Genomic DNA, 18,980 nt, shown 5'->3' with positions numbered 1-18,980 from the left:
CGGCGACTTTCCCACGACGGCGACATCATGGCTTTTCCGCGGCAAGCGTTCTTTTGCTGGCAGTCATTTTCAGGTTTTCATCTTTTTCAAGTCACGTATACGGGGTCCTTTTTCTTGTCGATTTTTTAAAGGCCCTTTGTCGCATATACCAGCGTGTTGCGCTTCAGGGTTACCTGAAGTGGTGGACATTACATTCTTAAAAAGTTGCAAGTGCAGCAGCATCTAATTGAAAAAATCGCGCTAACTATATTTTTAATTAATTGCTTTAAGGCACACGCTGTAATGACAGAATTAGAGGCAGTGAACGTGCAGGGCATATTCATTCGGAACAAATTTTTGTAGCACCAATTTCGAGATATACGAAGTCAGAGTCGGCAAAATGAGTTGGTGTTCTGATTACTTCCCATGAGCATTGCATATATTCGCAGTGCAACAAGAAAATAGCTGACACCAAGGCATTAATTTTTTCCCGTGTACTTTGACGTATATCTTGAAACTGGTTGGTTCCAAATGAATAGGCCCTGCATGCATGTTAACGAATTCATTTCCACTATTGCAAAATGTGCACTAAAGTTCATATCAAAAAGATAGGTGGCAAGATTTTGTCAATTAGCAGCTTATGCACAACTACTGATTTCGAAAATCCACCTGTTAAATGTAACCTAGATGAAGAAGCAAGAATGCATGGTATCTGCAACATGAATGTTAAAAAAATTGACATAAGACTTGGTTAAAACACGTTGGCGGGCTAGTTGGTTAGAATCCATGGTAGAGTGTATAAGCGCGACTATACGGAGGACGTAGAAGCAGACACACAGACACAGCGCCATCTGTTCCTTTCTACATCCTCGTCCAGTCGCGCTTATGCACTCTACCATGACCCTGTATAATGCGCGGTTTAACTCATGCACACGTTTGTGCCTTAAAGCATGCTACAGAAGGCTTTGTAGGCAAATCATCACTACAGTTCATCTTTTGTCATTTTATTGAACTGTTTCGCGCAAGCACAACAGAAGTTGGAATACTTTGTTGTCAGATGCTGTAAAAGTGGATTAGTGGTTGTGCCATAACATGTGAATTAATAAATGGAGTTGTATGGGTACTTGAAGATGTCTTTTCTTGAATTGCATAGTTCCATTCACCGGAGAATGTGCAGCCAATTCACTGCTTCTGCTATGGTCCCGCTCTGGTATCTGAAATAAGGAAGTGTACTATGTAAGTTCCATATATTGGACATGTATAACTATTGTTTCGGTGCTGAATATTGGACCAGACGCTTTGTGGTTTCCCAATAACTTTTGGGCAATGTACTTATGAACAGGTCAAGGTAAATATACCTGATAGCGAAGCTTCAATAGGAGCCCATACGTTCAAAACATGGTGGTTCATCGGCGGATGGATGGGTTGGTATTATGGGCGTCCCCCTTGGAACGGGGCGGTGGGCTGCGCCACCAAGCTCTTGCTATTATACTGCCTAATGTCCTACCTAAGTTAAACAATAAAAATATTAAAAAAATTAAAAATACACTATGAATTCCCACACCCAAGTTTTCTGATCCCCTATTACTAACTGTGCTTTTGTACGCCTCCGTTTTTTTTTTTTTTTGTCGTTTCCCTACTTTTCGTCCACCAATCCTCCAATCGCCTATTGCGGACATGTTTACTTTTCCACTGCTCCCGCGTAACCCAAGGGCTTCAGGATGCCAGTGGTGCCTAAATCGACCGCTGGGTAGACGTCTTCACATTCTAATAAAACATGCTCCATAGTTCCCCTAGCTTTACCGCAGCAGGCACATGCTTCTTGTTCCTTCTTATATCTCGGTATATAGGTGCGGGTTCTAAGGCATCCCGATCTCGCTTCCAAAAGTAATGAGCTTCTCTTTGAGTTGTCATAAATTGTTTCTTTCCTGATTTCGTTTTTTCCTCTTGAGTAGTTACTCATGGCGGTTTCCTTTCCATTGCCGCCGCCCATAAGATTATTTCAGCCTCTCTGACTTTCCGCTTGACCTTCTTTGTTGCTGTGTTGCCCACCCTACAGGCCACATACTTGCTGGTAAGCTTCCTAGTTCTTTTCCTCCACTGTGAATCAATGTTTTTCCTGTACAGATACCTGAACACTCTCCCAGCCCATTTACTTTCTTCCATATTCCTCAGTCGTTATTCATGCTCAATTTTACTGCTAGCTTCCCTCACTTCAAAACTAGTCCAGCCCATACCACCCTGCACAGCTTCATTTGTAGTCTTCCCGTAAGCGCCCAATGCGAGGCGTCCCACTGACCTTTGCTTCCCACCGACTCCTGATTGTACCCGTGATTTAAATCAAACAGCCGCATTTCCAAAAGTAAGTCCTGGAACCTCGGAGCACCTCGTACCTATTGTATTGCCATAGCGCTCTGTGCTTCATTATGGCTGCATTTCTCTTCCCCTTCACTTTTATCGTTTTTTTCTGTGTTTCCATATATCTGTTGCCTTCGTTTATCCAAGGTATTTATACTCTGTTACCCAGGGTATTTCCTGGCCCTGTATTGCCACTGTTTGTTCACTGTTTTCATTGAATAGCATAACACCTGATTTTCTAACAGTAACTTTCAAACCTAAATTGTTGCCTTCCTGTCCACAGATATTAGCCAGGCGTTGCAAATAACTTTGCTTGTTAGCTAGCAACACAATGTCATCAGCATAAAATAAACCTGAAAGCTGCTGCTCTACTACTGTACCCGCCTGTTTGTATGAGAGAGTAAAACCGATATTGGGGGGTGTGGGGGGGGGGGGCTTCCTTCCAACGCCCTCTCCATCTTCACCATGTACATCATAAACAGCAATGGGTATAAAGGGCCCCCCTGCCTCAGGAAAAAAACAACGAGTCAGCCGAAGTGAACGGACGTGTTGTCAGCGCGTCCGTAACCACCGAGACGACGCGACCTTCACCGACCGCCCTTGCCCGGGCCGCTATCGTCGGGAGTCGTATGGGAAGCGGCCTTCTCGCCGTTTCCCTCCGACCGCCTTTTTGAAGCGGACACTGCCTACGCGGGAGCTGCGTTCCGCGCAACGCCTGCTGTCGACGCCGCACGATTTCGCCGCCTACGTCGGTACAGCTCACACGCCGACATGGAATATCAAGTCGCAGACACCTCCATCAGCCCTGCCGAGTTTGAAGCTGACTCACGCTGGATCCGTGCCGTGAAAGCACACCGTGCAGCCGCGGCCCACCAGCCCATCGTCTCGCCACCGCCTGCCTCGACACCATCCAAGTATGCCTGCACTACCACTCTCCGTCGTCACGATCCCCTGCCTCGCCTCCCAGCGGAAGACTTCAAGATCGTCTACAGACCGGGACGAGGGCTTGACCTCAGCACAAGCACTAACGGAGCCCTGCTCCAAATCCTTTGCACTCGTGCGACCATCGACTTCGCCACCGCACGCACCGCCGACCATGTACGGATAAATCCGTACAACTCGATATCCCTCACTGTCAGCACCCCATCTGAGCCGCGCGCTCGCTTCTACCTCCGGGTCTCGGAACTCCGCCTGGGTGCCATATCTTACCACCTGCGTGCCTACATGGCCGCAGATCGTCCAAGACCTACAGTCAATGAACGTGAACATCCCCTACGCCATCGCTGACGCACGCCAGATGGGGCGCTCCCAGTCCATCTTCATCACCTTCGTCGGCGCTTCTACTCTTCCCTCCACCATCGTCTTCAACTGCGGGGTCTACCGCTGCCACCCGTTCCGCCCGAGAGCCGAGGCCTGCACAAACTGCTGGGCTCCTGGCCACCGAGTGGATGTCTGCACCAAGCCCAAGTCCGCCCTCTGTCACCGCTGCGGCCAGGCCCACAAGCCAGTCGAGCCCCCGACCTGCGTCCCCTCCTGCATCCTGTGCAAGGGAGCCCACGTCACGGGCTCGCGCCCGTGCGGGCTCTGCTTCGAGCGGAACGGCCCGTCATCGCCCCAGGCCACCTCCAAGCACCAGCCTCCCCCACCAGCGCCACCCACCGTGCCCATCGATCCTCAAGACCTCCCGGCCTTCCCGCCCCCGCCGCCACTCTGTCTCCCGTGGTGCCCAGTCTGCCAGCCGCCACCGCTCCGTCTCCTTCCCGCCTCTGCCTAGGTCCGAGGCGTCCACCGCCCCCGCCACCACCATCACATCACCGGTAAGCTGGAAACCGCAGCTTCACTCGTCGGACCCCCAAACCGCGGCCCTCGAGGCCACTATCGCTGCCCAGCAGCTCCAAATTCAGGAGCTGTCGCGCCAGCTGCAGGCCGCGCTAGTGCGTCTGTCTTCCCCCGCTCCTCCTCCTACTTCCCCAGCTCCCGCACCTCCACAGCCGCGGTCGCTAGCTGTGGAGCCGATGAATACGGCATCCTCGACTGCATCATCGCGCGCCTCCTCTCCCAACCGCAGTCCCCCGCTCAAACGCCGATCACCTTCCTCCGACCCCGTCGCGCCCGAGCGTGACGTGATTCGCCAAACAACTTCCTTCTTTGAGGCGTTTGAGAAGCGCGTCATGGCCCGCTTTGCGCGACTTGAGGAGCGCGTCGCCAGTATCGACACCCGTGTGGCCGCTATCGAATCCCACCGTACCGCCCTAGACACCAGGGTCGCGGCCTTAGAGACCCGCCAAAGTGCGGCTGAGGCCACCGTCGCATACCTGTCGCTCCCTGCCCCACTCACCCCGGCACCTACCCCAACTCTGTCGGGGGACTCCGCCGTCCATCATGGCCAGACACCCCACGCACCTTAATTTCTGGCAGTGGAACTGTCGGGGGTTCCGCAGCAAGCGGAACACCCTGCAGCTCCGCCTCCAGAACATCCCTCCCGACACTCTCCCCTCCGTCCTAGCACTCCAGGAACCCCTAACTCCCGTGAAACTGCGCGACTACACCTCCTTCCATCCTTCTTCTGGGGTCCACCCAAACGTTTCCACACTGGTGCAGCGCAACCTTGCTGCGGTGCAGCACCAGTTGGACGTTTCGGAGTGTGCCCATCTCCTCCTTGAAATCCTTCCTCGCCGTCGCACTGAGACAAGCCTCTTTGTTCTCAATGTGTACAGTCCTCCCAAAGCCCCTTCAGCTCCTCTCCTCCTCGTCCTCCGCAGAGCCCTCTCCTGCGCTGGCCGCAATGCTCTGGTCGTTCTTGGCGACTTCAATGCCCCACATACCAGCTGGGGCTACCCCCAGAACACTCGCAAAGGCCACTCACTCTGGACTTTCATCCACAACGAGTGCCTTTCGGTCCTTAATGACTTCGCTTGCCCCACCAGGATCGGATCTAGTGTTCAACGAGACACCAATCCGGACTTTACCCTCGCCAAAAATGTCGCCAATTCGACCTGGACTAATACAGGGGTCTTCCTCGGTAGCGATCACTACGTCCTCTGTACAACTTTCCCACTCCCCTCCCTTGCTCGCGCCTCTACTCGTCTGACCCAGATAGTCGACTGGGACCGCTTTCGCTCCACTCGTCTCCCTACTTCCTCCTCTGCTCCTATCACCGATCTCTCTGCCTGGACCGAGACCCTTTTGGCGGACGTCCACACTGCCACATCCACACTTCCTACAGCACCACACTCCACTACGGCAGACAGCAGTCTGTTGCACCTTTGGGAGGCCTATCACGCTGTCCACCGCCGGTGGCAGGCTCAGAAATACAATCGCCGCCTGCGCCTCCGTTTGGCCCGACTCGCGTTGGACATGGAGGAGCACTGCGCCTCTCTCGTTATACAACAGTGGGGCCAGACCTGCGATCGCATGGCAGGCAACCTGGGCCTCCGAGACACGTGGTCGCTTCTCGGGGTGCTGCTAGACCCTACACACACTAAAGCTTCCCAGCGCAAGGGTATCTCCCATCTCCTTCATTCCTCCCCACTCACCGATACTGACTTCCTGGCGGCCCTCCAGGACCACTACCTCTCCACTGACCTACCTACTCCGCTTCCCACCTACTCCGGCTCCCCAAACCCTGACCTTGAGGCGGACGTCTCCGTGGGCGAGGTTCGTGAGGCGCTACTCACACTCCGCACCACCTCGGCCCCGGGGGCGGACCGCATCACTAACAAGGTACTCCGCAACCTAGACACCCCCTCTCTTGAAGCCCTTACTGATCTCCTCAATACACATCGGCAGGCTGGCACTTTTCCATCCTCCTGGACCCATGCACGTGTCTCATTCATCCCCAAACCCGGCAAACCTATTTCCCTCGAACACCTCCGCCCCATCTCTCTCACCTCCTGTCTGGGCAAGCTGTTGGGCATGTCATCCTGGCCCGCTTCCAGACCTATCTGGATGATCATGACTTTTATCCGGACTCCATGTTCGGTTTTCGTCCCCAGCTGTCCACCCAGGATGTCATGCTCCAACTTTCCGAGGATGTCCTACACCCCTCCCACCACAAACGCACTCGAGCTATCCTGGCGCTGGACCTTACTAAAGCATTCGACAATGTACACCACACCGCCATCCTGGAAGCGTCGCTCTCTCCTCCCTCCATGTCGGACCCCGTGTCCATGCTTACGTCACCGCGTTCCTCGCCCACCGCACAGCCGAAATCTCATACGGCCCACTTTCTTCTCCTTCCTTCTCCCTTGGCAACAAGGGTACCCCCCAAGGCTCTGTCTTGTCCCCTCTTCTGTTCAACATCACCCTCTTCCCGCTGGCACGTGCTCTACGAGCTATCCCAGCTCTGTCTCATGCTTTCTACGCCGATGACATCACCCTCTGGGTGACCACCGGCAATCTTGGCGACATGGATACCGCTCTACAGGCAGGTGTGGACGCGGTAGCAACTCACGCCCGGGCCATCGGGTTGAGCTGCTCCCCGACCAAATCGGAGCTTTTGCTCCTTCAGCCTGGGCGGATGGCCCCCCTGTCGCCTTCTCCACTCACCGTCTACCTTGATGGCACACCCATTCCTCTCGTCTCTACCCTCCGCATCCTCGGACTCTTTCTTCAGTCCAATGGCAAGCACACCACCCTCATCACTCGACTCACAAACACTACACCACACTGCCCGCCTCATACGCCGCATTGCAAACCGCCACCACGGCATGCGCGAACACGACCTCCGCCGCCTGGTCCAGGCCTTTGTTCTCAGTCGCTTCATTTATTCTCTTCCGTATCTCTACCTTTCTCGTACCGAGGAAGACAAAGTCAACAGCCTCATTCGCCACGCATATAAGTCAGCCCTGTCCCTTCCCAGATCTACGTCGACGGCTCGGTTACTGTCGATGGGCGTCCGCAACTCCCTGATGGAGCTGACGGAGGCCCATCGCACTGCCCAGCTCCTCCGTCTCTCCCGCACCCGACCGGGTCGCACACTTCTCTCCACCCTTAATCTCTCCCCTCTTATTCCTCTTCCCACATCACTGCCCATCCCTTCCCATGTCTTCCCCCTCCTAACCGTTAATCCCCTCCCTAAAAATATGCATCCCGAACACCAGCCCTCCCGTAGAGCAGCGCGAGCCTCCGCGCTCTGGCGTCAGTACGAACGGCAGGCCGCCGTGGCTTACGTAGATGCTGCCCCGTACCGCCGCTACCCAGCACATGCCCTCGCCCTCACTGACAATTCTCTCCAACCCGCTCTTACTGCCTCAGTATACACTTCTACCTCTGTCGAGGCCGAGGAGGCAGCTATTGCCCTTGCCATCACGCAAACCTCCGCGAAGTACACCTTCAGCGACTCCAAACCTGCGGTCTACAACTACGCGGTTCGACGGGTGGCACACCCGGCCATCGGAATCTTGCGTTCCGATACCGTTCCTTAATAACTTAATAAGAGGTACAAAATGAAGGTTGTACAGGTCTACGCCCCTACATCCAGTCATGATGACCAGGAAGTCGAAAGCTTCTATGAAGACGTGGAATCGGCGATGGGTAAAGTCAAAACAAAATACACTATAGTGATGGGCGACTTCAATGCCAAGGTAGGCAAGAAGCAGGCTGGAGACAAGGCAGTGGGGGAATATGGCATAGTCACAAGGAATAGCAGGGGAGAGTTAGTGGTAGAGTTTGCGGAACAGAATAATATGCGGATAATGAATACCTTCTTCCGCAAGCGGGATAGCCGAAAGTGGACTTGGAGGAGCCGGAATGGCGAGACTAAAATGAAATAGACTTCATACTCTGCGCTAACCCTGGCATCATAGAAGATGTGGACGTGCTCAGCAAGGTGCGCTGCAGTGACCATAGGATGGTAAGAACTCGAATTAGCCTCGATCTGAGGAGGGAACGGAAGAAACTGGTACATAAGAAGCCGATCAATGAGTTAGCGGTAAGAGAGAAAATAGAGGAATTTCAGATTAAGCTACAGAACAGGTATTCGGCTTTAACTCAGGAAGAGGACCTTAGTGTTGAAGCAGTGAACGACAATCTTGTGGGCATCATTAAGGAGTGTGCAATAGAAGTCGGTGGTAACTCCGTTAGACAGGATACCAGTAAGCTATCGCAGGAGACGAAAGATCTGATCAAGAAACGCCAATGTATGAAAGCCTCTAACCCTTCAGCTAGAATAGAACTGGCAGAACTTTCGAAGTTAATCAACAAGCGTAAGACAGCAGACATAAGGAAGTATAATATGGATAAAGTTGAACATGCTCTTAGAAACGGAGGAAGCCTAAAAGCAGTAAAGAAGAAACTAGGAATTGGCAAGAATCAGATGTATGCGTTAAGAGACAAAGCCGGCAATATTGACACGTGTACTTATCTTTATCGGGCGACCACGTTTCGCCACCTAACAAATCTTATCTCACAGCGCGGGACGCGCCTGCATGTATCCGAAGTTTCTGGAAAGTTATCGATGCTTCTATCCGCTGTCTGTTGCCGCCGCACCTTATGTTATCTGATTTCATCGCCTGACGCGAATGGTGTAGAACTTTGTGGAAGGCACGCGGGTCCCAACGATTAGTCTGGAACATTCGACGATTGATGTATAAAAGCCGACGCGCTTGACCCATTGATCAGATTTTTCGACGATCGCCGACTGTGTTCGCCGCTCTCGTTGTGCTATAAGTGTAGCCTGCTTTGTGGGCACAGGTTCGCCCAATAAAATCTAGTTTTGCCTTTCACAGTATTGCTACTGTGTTCTTAACGTCACCACCACGTGACATCTGGTGGAGATGCTTTACGTTCATGTACCGGACGCCCCCGACAAGCCGTAATCCAAGCCCGGACCGCAAAGACAACACCAACGTCGCACAAGAACACCGAGCAAGCCGCCGGCTACAGCAGCTGCCCCCGGAACACGGTTCTACCAGACACGACCAAGAAGACAGTCCAAGAAGATCGTCCAGAAACGACCAAGAAGACATCCCCAATGGCAGCCGCAGCGGCCCCAATATTTCTTCAGCAGCCCAGGGAACCACCGACATTCCGCGGTTCCACATTTGAGGACCCGGAAAGCTGCCTGGAAACGTATGAGAGGGTGGCTGCGTTTAACAGCTGGGAAAGCGACGACAAGCTGCGACATGTCTATTTTGCATTGGAGGACGCCGCCAGGACGTGGTTCGAGAAACGAGAAGCCACCTTAACGACCAGGGACCTGTTCCGAAGCGCCTTCTTGCAGACATTCGCAAGCGTCGTACGCAGAGAACGAGCCCAAGCGCTATTAGAAACCCGGGTGAAGCTACCTAATGAGACAACCGCGATCTTCACGGAGGAAATGAGCCGTCTATTCCACCACGCCGACCCTGAAATGCCCGAGGAGAAGAAGGTCCGCCTACTCATGCGTGGTGTGAAGGAGGAACTTCTTGCCGGAATGGTACGTAGCCCACCGAAGACCGTCGACGAGTTTCTTCGTGAGGCCACCAGCATCGAAAAGACACTCGAGATGCGAAACCGGCAATTCGACCGCCGCACCAACTCTACAAACTACGCCGGAGTTCAGTCACTGGCCTCCGACGACCTACGCGAGACAATCCGAGCTGTCGTGCGGGAGGAGCTGTTCCCATCATCACAGCCTCAAGTGGCTTCGATTGCCGACGCCGTGCGTGAGGAGCTCCAACAACAACTTGGGGTAGCCCCTGAATCGCCGCAGCCTGAGCCGCAAGCGATGACCTACGCCGCCGTCGCACGCCGTCAAAGTCCCCTCCGCGACCGCGCCAGGGCCTTGTCACGCCGCAGTTCCGTCGTCCGCCGCCGCCGCCGCCAGCACGACCACACGTCGGCCAGCGCAACTACGGGAGGAAGACGGACATTTGGCGCGCTCCTGAGCACCGCTCGCTGTGCTACCACTACGGAGAAGCGGGTCACGTCTACCGACGATGCCCATATCGGGAGATGGGACTGCGAGGTTTCGCTGTCAACGCTCCGCGCCCGCGGCAAGGTGAACGCCCTCGCGATATCGCTGACTACCTCGCCGCTACTCAGTGGAGCTCTCGACGACCGTCGCGTTCGCCGTCACCAGGCCGCTACCTGTCGCCGCAGCTCCGACCATACACTGGCCCAGCCCGGGGCCGGCCAGCGAGCCCATATCCGGAAAACTAAAAGCAGCAACCGATGGAGGTGCGGTTGCTGTTCGACGAACTGACGAAGATCCTCCGCCGCCGACGAAGACGCCGAAGAAACTACCTCGACGACATAACGACACGCCGCCGTCCCGACGAAGTCTGGAAGCAAAGAATGCGACGACGAAAGACGACCTGACGACGTCACATACCAGCCACAGGTCGACGCGACGCAGTCGTGATCCGACGTCAAGACCGAACTGTAATGCAAGACAAAGAACCACCGACCTCGACGTGCTTCTCGACGGCCACGCAGTCACCGCCTTAGTCGACACAGGGGCTGATTACTCCGTAATGAGTGGACACATCGCCGCCCAGTTGAAGAAGGTTAAGAGTGCATGGGAGGGCCCTCAAATTCGCACCGCTGGAGGACACCTCATTACGCCGACTGGAATCTGCACGGCAAGAATAACCGTTCATGACCGGACTTACCCTGCCACCTTCGTTATCCTCCAACAGTGTTCACGAGACGTCATTCTCGGCATGGACTTCCTGAAGCAACACGGCGCAATCATAGGCCTGAAGTCAAAATCGATAACGCTGTCGGAAGATCAAACGATACCGCCGGAGAGCCCTCGTAGTCACCACGCCTTGAGTGTGCTCGAACATCACGTGAGCATCCCGCCTCGCTCCAGCATTTTTATTTCGGTCGGAACCGAAACACCCGCTGACGTAGAAGGCGTCATCGAAGGCGACCAACGTCTACTGCTAGACCGTGAAATTTGCGTCGCAAGAGGGATCGCTCGACTGCATGGAGGGAAAACTGAAGTGTTGCTGACAAACTTCAGCCAAGAGTTCAAGCACATCAACAAGGGCACGGCGATCGCGTACATCGAGGAAATTCTGGAAATCAGTAATGCGTTTGTCCTCTCGGATTCCGCCGCATCTACCCCGACGACGATGGTTCCCGAACCAGACTACGATATTAATCCAAGTCTCCCCGTGATTAAGCAACAGCAGCTCAGAGGTCTGCTCCGACGATACAAAGGCTGCTTTTCGACGTCATCGAGGATTCGACAAATACCAGTCGCCAAGCATCGCATAATCACCGAGGAGTGCGCTCGACCACTCCGCTAGATCCCTTACCGAGTTTCGCCGCGAGAATATGAAGCTATAAAAGAACAAGTTGACGAAATGCTGCGCGACGACATCATCCAGCCGTCGAAAAGCCCGTGGGCATCCCCTGTTGTCCCGGCGAAGAAAAAGGACCGAACCCTACGTTTCTGCTTCGATTATCGTCGTCTGAACAAGATCACGAAGAAGGACGTATACCTCCTCCCACGGATAGACGACGCATTGGATCAGCTCTGCAACGCTAAATACTTCCCGTCGATGGATCTGAAGTCTGGCTATTGGCAAATAGAAGAAGTCGACGAAAGAGATCGCGAAAAGACCGCCTTCATCACCCCAGACGGCCTCTACGAGTTCAAGGTTATGCCATTCGGACTGTGCTCGGCGCCTGCAACGTTCCAGCGCGTCATGGACACGGTGTTTGCAGGATTGAAGTGGCAGACCTGTCTCGTTTATTTGGATGACGTCGTCGTCTTCGCCGGAAATTTTGACGATCACCTCAGGCGGCTTGCGACAGTACTAGAGGCCATCAAGTCGTCAAGGCTTACTCTGAAGCCGGAAAAATGCCGCTTCGCTTACGATGAGCTTCTGTTCCTAGGCCATGTAATCAGCAAATCTGGTGTCCGTCCAGACCCGCGAAAGACAGCTGCCATCGCACAGTTCCCGCAACCCATCAACAAGAAGGCAGTACGTAGATTCCTTGGCATGTGTGCCTACTACAGGCGCTTTGTCAAGGACTTTTCGCGCATCGCCGAGCCGTTGACACATCTAACTAAATGTGATGTTGAGTTCAAGTGGGAGACGCCGCAGGCCGACGCATTTGAAGAACTCAAACAACGCATGCAGTCGCCGCCAGTACTTGCGCACTTTACGAGTACACCGATACAGAAATCCATACTGACGCCAGTAGCCTAGGCCTCGGTGCCGTTCTAGTCCAGAGAAGAAACGGAGTCGAACAGGTGATAACTTACGCTCGCCGGTCGCTGTCAAAAGCGGAAAGCAACTATTCTACGACCGAAAAGGAATGCCTCGCCATCGTTTGGGCTACAGCTAAATTTCGCCCTTATCTTTATGGCAGGCCATTCAAAGTCGTCGGTGACCATCACGCGTTGTGTTGGCTAGCGAATATAAAGGATCCTTCAGGACGACTGCCGCGGTGGAGCCTCAGACTACAAGAATACGACATAACTGTAACCTAAAAGTCTGGACGAAAACAATCCAATGCCGATTGCCTATCACGCGCACGCATTGACCCGCCGCCGCAAGATGACGAGAATGACGACGCCTTCCTTGGAATTATAAGCGCGGAAGACTTCGCTGAACAGCAACGGGCAGACTCGGAGCTAAAAGGCCTCGTCGAATATTTGGAAGGGCACACCGACGTTGTCCCCAGGGCATTTAAGCGCGGATTATCTTCCTTCACGCTTCAAAACAATCTACTCGTGAAGAAGAACTTCCCACCAGTCCGCGCCAATTACCTTCTTGTTGTCCCGTCAGGACTTCGTCCAGAAGTATTGCACGCCCTACATGACGATCCGACTGCTGGACACCTCGGATTTTCCCGGACACTATCGAGGATACAATAAAAGTATTATTGGCCGCGCCTGACCGCCGACGTCGCCCGTTATGTCAGAACATGCCAAGACTGTCAGCGACGCAAGACACCGCCGACAAGGCCAGCCGGCTTACTACATCCAATCGAGCCTCCTTGCCGACCATTCCAGCAGATCGGGATGGACTTGCTGGGACCCTTTCCGACGTCAATAACCGGAAATAAGTGGATCGTCGTGGCGACGGACTACCTCACCCGCTTCGCTGAAACAAAAGCACTGCCGAAAGGTAGCGCAGCCGAAGTGGCGAAATTCTTTGTCGAAAACATCCTGCTGCGACATGGCGCCGCAGAAGTCCTCATCACCGACAGAGGAACGGCTTTTACAGCAGAGCTCACGCAAGCCACTTTGCAATACAGCCAGACAATTCACAGGAGGACAACGGCCTACCACCCGCAGACGAATGGTCTTACGGAGCGGCTGAATAAGACCCTCGCCGACATGCTAGCGATGTATGTCGACGTCGAACACAAGACCTGGGATGCCGTCCTGCCGTACGTAACATTCGCTTACAACACGGCGGTGCAAGGAACAACACAGATCACGCCATTTAAGCTGGTCTACGGCAGGAACCCGACGACGACGCTCGACGCCATGCTGCCACACGTCACTGACGAGGACAATCTTGACGTCGCTACCTACCTCCAGCGCGCCGAAGAAGCCCGCCAGCTCGCCCGCCTGCGTATCAAGAACCAGCAAAGGACCGACAGCCGAAATTACAACCTCCGACGACGCTTCGTCGAGTACTAGCCCGGCGACCGTGTTTGGGTATGGGCCCCGATACGCCGACGAGGACTCAGTGAGAAACTACTCCGACGCTATTTCGGACCCTACAAGGTCATCCGACGTATTGGCGCTCTGGACTATGAGGTCAGGCCCCGCACACTCTCAAGTTCAACAAATGGCCACAGAGGGCGAAAAATCAATCGAGGCGCAAGTGGAGCTACTGTAATTTGGTCGAATACTTTAATTTATGCTTTCTCTGCTAGGGGCGCTGAACATGCTGAATTTTTTACTTTACACAAACCATTGACATAAACAATCGAGGTGTCTAAGGATGTTTTGTTACCTCAGGCAAATAGGCAGTTGATTTTTTTAAAATTTCATTGTTGAAGCTGCTTTTTAGTCATAGCGTCAAGGTTTTTGTACTTGATTAACCACCGACAGCCGACAGCCTATTGGTATCGATGTGTTTCCTGGCCGTTGGCGTTCGAATACTACGGCGGTAAAACCGGTAAAACATTTTCGAAAGCATGCTGGTTTCGTCTGCGTGTCATTACATAGACTTGCTGTAAAGAGGTCTACTTTTGGCAAAAAATAGTGCCTCATTTTGTTTAGACGTTGATTATCATAATGAATGCGGCGGAGGTTGAGGGAGTACGCTTGAAGGTACGTTTTTATGCCGTTGATCTCCATAACACCGTAAGTACACAAACCGATGTCACAGAACACCCGATGCATCATTGTGTGTTCTCCGTCATCGCTTGTTTGCTGTACGCCTATTAATTCTTCATTTCTTCAAGTGTTGTACCCTCCTTTTGTCCTTGTTCTCTTGTGCTTCACTTACAGTATGTCGTTCCGTCAGCTGCAATGCGCATTTGCAAAACCAATACGTTTGATAAGACGCAGTGGTTATCATAATTTCACTACACATGTATTAAGCTGGCACATATGGTTCAGATACAGATGCCTGTATGCGGGCTTGCACGACGTTGATGCTGAGATTAGGATAATTATGACACCCGCAAGGAAGAGGCAGCTGACGGCCGTAAGCTGCTGCGTTCTTTCGGCCAAATTACCCGGCCTGGTAGTGCCCTAAAGATGCTGTATAAAAGTGGCACGCGGCGACAGGGAAATTATTATACATAGCAGCCGACCATACGTTTTGTAGCTTAGGTCTTCTTTCTTGTGCGCTTTAAACCCTTCTACGGACGCCGACGAACTTCCTATTTTGTTGTTTTCTTTGCTACGAGGGCTTTTGTTTATTACTTTCGTTTGTTTGCAGCATCGGGTCGATGCTCTTAAAGAGGGGGGTAATGACACGTGTACTTATCTTTATCGGGCGACCACGTTTCGCCGCCTAACAAATCTTATCTCACAGCGCGGGACGCGCCTGCATGTATCCGAAGTTTCTGGAAAGTTATCGATGCTTCTATCCGCTGTCTGTTGCCGCCGCACCTTATGTTATCTGATTTCATCGCCTGACGCGAATGGTGTAGAACATTGTGGAAGGCACGCGGGTCCCAACGATTAGTCTGGAACATTCGACGATTGATGTAGAAAAGCCGACGCGCTTGACCCGTTGATCACACTTTTCGACGATCGCCGACTGTGTTCGCCGCTCTCGTTGTGCTATAAGTGTAGCCTGTTTTGTGGGCACAGGTTCGCCCAATAAAATCTAGTTTTGCCTTTCACAGTATTGCTACTGTGTTCTTAACGTCACCACCACGTGACAATATCATTACCAATATGGATGAGATAGTTCAAGTGCCTGAGGAGTTCTATAGAGATTTATACAGTACCAGTGGCACCTACGACGATAATAGAAGAGATAATAGTCTAGAGGAATTCGAAATCCCATAGGTAACGGCGGGAGAAGTAAAGAACGCCTTTGGAGCTATGCAAAGGGGGAGGGCAGCTGGGGAGGATCAGGTAACAGCAGATTTGTTGAACGATGGTGGCAGATTGTTCTAGAGAAACTGGCCACCCTGTATACGCAATGCCTCATGTCTTCGAGCGTACCGGAATTTTGGAAAAACGCTAACATAATCCTAATCCATAAGAAAGGGGACGCCAAAGGCTTGAAAAATTATAGACCGATCAGCGTAGTGTCCGTTGCCTACAAAGTATTTACTAAGGTAATAGAATCAATCAACCAAATAGAATGAGGAAAACCTTAGACTTCCGTCAACCAAAGGACCAGGCAGGATTCCGGAAAGGCTACTCAACAATAGACCATGTTCACACTATCAATCAGGTGATAGAAAAATGTGCGGAATATAACGAACCTTTATATATAGCTTTCAATGATTACGAGAAAGCGTTTGATTCAGTCGAAACCTCAACAGTCATGGAGGCATTGCGGAATCAAGGTGTAGACGAGCCGTATGTAAAAATACTGAAAGATATCTATAGCGGCTCCACAGCCACCGTAGTCCTCCATAAAGAAAGCAACAAAATTCCAATAAAGAAAGGCGTCAGACAGGGAGATACGATCTCACCAATGCTATTCACAGCGTGTTTACAGGAGGTATTCCGAGACCTGGATTGGGAGGAATTGGGGATTAGGGTTAATGGAGAATACCTTAGTAACTTGCGATTCGCTGATGATATTGCCTTGCTTAGTAACTCAGGGGACCAACTGCAATGCATGCTCACTGACCTGGAGAGGCAAAGCCGGAGGGTAGGTCTAAATATTAATCTGCACAAAACTAAAGTAATGTTTAACAGTCTCGGAAGAAAACAGCAGTTTACGATAGGTAGTGAGGCACTGGAAGTGGTAAGGGAATATGTCTACTTAGGACAGGTAGTGACTGCGGATCCGGATCATGAGAGAGAAATAATCAAAAGAATAAGAATGGGCTGTGGTGCGTTTGGCAGGCATTCTCAGATCATGAACAGCAAGTTGCTATTATCCCTCGAGAGAAAAGTGTATAACAGCTGTGTCTTCTGCCCCGTAGGTGAGTACTGACTCACCTACGGGGCAGAAACATGGAGGCTTACGAAAAGGGTGCTACTTAAATTGAGGACGACACAACAAGCTATGGAAAGAAGAATGATAGGTGTAACGTTAAGGGATAAGAAAAGAGCAGATTGGATGAGGGAACAAACGCGAGTTAATGATATCTTAGTTGAAATCAAGAAAAAGAAATGGACATGGGCAGGACACGTAATGAGGAGGGATGATAACCGATGGTCATTAAGAGTTACAGAATGGATTCCAAGGGAAGGGAAGCGTAGCAGAGGGCGGCAGAAAGTTAGGTGGGCGGATGAGATTAAGAAGTTTGCAGGGACAACATGGCCACAATTAGTACATGACCGGGGTAGTTGGAGAAGTATGGGAGCGGCCTTTGCCCTGCAGTGGGTGTAACCAGGCTGATGATGATGATGACCGTTCCCTCTCGCCCCATCCAAATCATCTGGGTGGCCGCTCACGCGGCCCATCCTGGTAACGAGGCGGCCAATTCCATCGCTCGAGATTCGACTGACCGAGCAAGCCCGCCCTCGCCGGGAATGGATACGCGCGACGCGCTCCTCACGTACCGCGATATCACGCAGGACTATCGCCTCTCTCGTCTCACCTTCCTCCCTCCGCATCAATCCCTTTCCCAGCCCCACCAACACTTATGGCGCCACCTTCAGGCCCATACCTATCTTACTCCTGTACGTCTTGCCCTCTTCCATCGCGGGACGCACTCGCCGGCTTGCCGCTTATGTGACGGCTCCCGCGCCGATTACGCTCACGTCCTATTCTCCTGCCCGGGGGAGGCTGCTTTGTCCAGCACCGAGCCGGATATCCAACTCCGCTGGTGAACTGGGTGGAGGACGTCGCGACTAGGCATGGCCTGGACGCCACAACCGGCAGCCTGAAGGCCGCCCACAACGCTGCTTTTTAATTTGTTTGTACTTTTGGCCTTCTCATCAATAAAAGTTTTTCACCACCACCACCACCCCTGCCTCAGTCCCTTTTTGATATCAACTTTCTCCTCGCTCCTCATCCCTTCCCATTCAAAGCAAACGGTATTTTCTACGTAAATCTCTTTCAAAAACTGTAGACAATCGTCACCTAAACCTTCCACTTCCAAAATATTCCACAAAATGTTGCGGTCTACGTTGTCATAAACTCCTGTAATGTCTAAAAAGGCCTCATATAACGGTGTGCTTTCTACTTTTGATATTTCAGTACACTGAGTAAGAACAAATAAGTTATCTAAACGCCTTCCTATTCTGAAGCTATTCTGAAGTTCTCCCGAAATACCATAATACTCTGCCCATGCTTACAGCTTTAATTTGATAGCCTGCATTGCTAGCCTGTATATTACCGATGGTCTATACGAGCGAATTCTATCTTTATTCCCCTTACCTTTATAAATTAAATTAATTCTACTTTGTCGCCAACTGTCTGGTATTCGCCTATCTTTTTAAGTTTTTTCCACTGCTTTCACCAGAGCTTCCTTAGTTTTTGGTCCTAGTTCATTAATCAGCCTAACGGGAACCTCGTCTAGCCCCGTGGCTGTGCGTTTAGGAATTTTCTCTTCGGCTTTCTTCCAGTTGAAATTTCTAAGCACCAGTTCCTTTTCCACCTGGGTGTCTTTCATGCTCTTTTTTTATCTTTAAATGCAACCTCGTCATTGCCTTGGAAAGATTCGGCTGTTATTTTTCGGATGTAATTTATTGCCGCTTCTCCTTCCAATCTGTTTCCATCTTCGTCTAGGATATGTTCTTGTATTGTTGTTGACTTCCAGCCTAATAATTTCATGTGGTTCCAAAATATTCTAGGTGTGGCCTTCTTTTTCTCAGGTATTTCCGACAACCAACGTTCACTTTCACCTTTTATCATTGCTTCCACCAGTATTTGAACTACAGACTTTTTCTCCCGGTATATTTCCCGTTTACTGGCTACTTCATCCTGCGGCAACTGCGCCTTCTTTGCCTTCCTGTGCTCTTGGGATGCTTTCTGTCGTTCGGCGATCGCTTCTCGTATCTCCCTGTTCCACCAGCTTTTCGATTTCTTTTTTCCTATCCAACGAACATTTTGTTTCTCTTTCGTATTTCTATCATTATTACACTTAGAAGCTCA

The 18,980-nt window shown here is 51.8% G+C and overlaps 1 protein-coding gene across 1 annotated transcript in view; it reads right to left on the bottom strand.

The window, feature by feature from the left end:
* Nucleotides 1-967: 967 nt before the first annotated feature.
* The window catches only part of LOC142558245 (EGF domain-specific O-linked N-acetylglucosamine transferase-like), a 283,563-nt gene continuing 265,550 nt past the window's right edge, over nt 968-18,980 (bottom strand). The window contains exon 16 of the mRNA XM_075670398.1: nt 968-1,193. Within this exon, the coding sequence (XP_075526513.1) occupies nt 1,053-1,193 (141 nt within the window). The 3' untranslated portion in view covers nt 968-1,052. The remainder of the gene's footprint in view (nt 1,194-18,980) is intronic.

The sequence above is a fragment of the Dermacentor variabilis genome, chromosome 9, assembly GCF_050947875.1.
Source record: "Dermacentor variabilis isolate Ectoservices chromosome 9, ASM5094787v1, whole genome shotgun sequence".
In the NCBI taxonomy this organism is placed as follows: Eukaryota; Metazoa; Arthropoda; class Arachnida; order Ixodida; family Ixodidae; genus Dermacentor; species Dermacentor variabilis.
The sequence above is the reverse complement of the archived record's forward strand: the minus strand, read 5'-3'. Positions and strand labels throughout refer to the sequence as shown.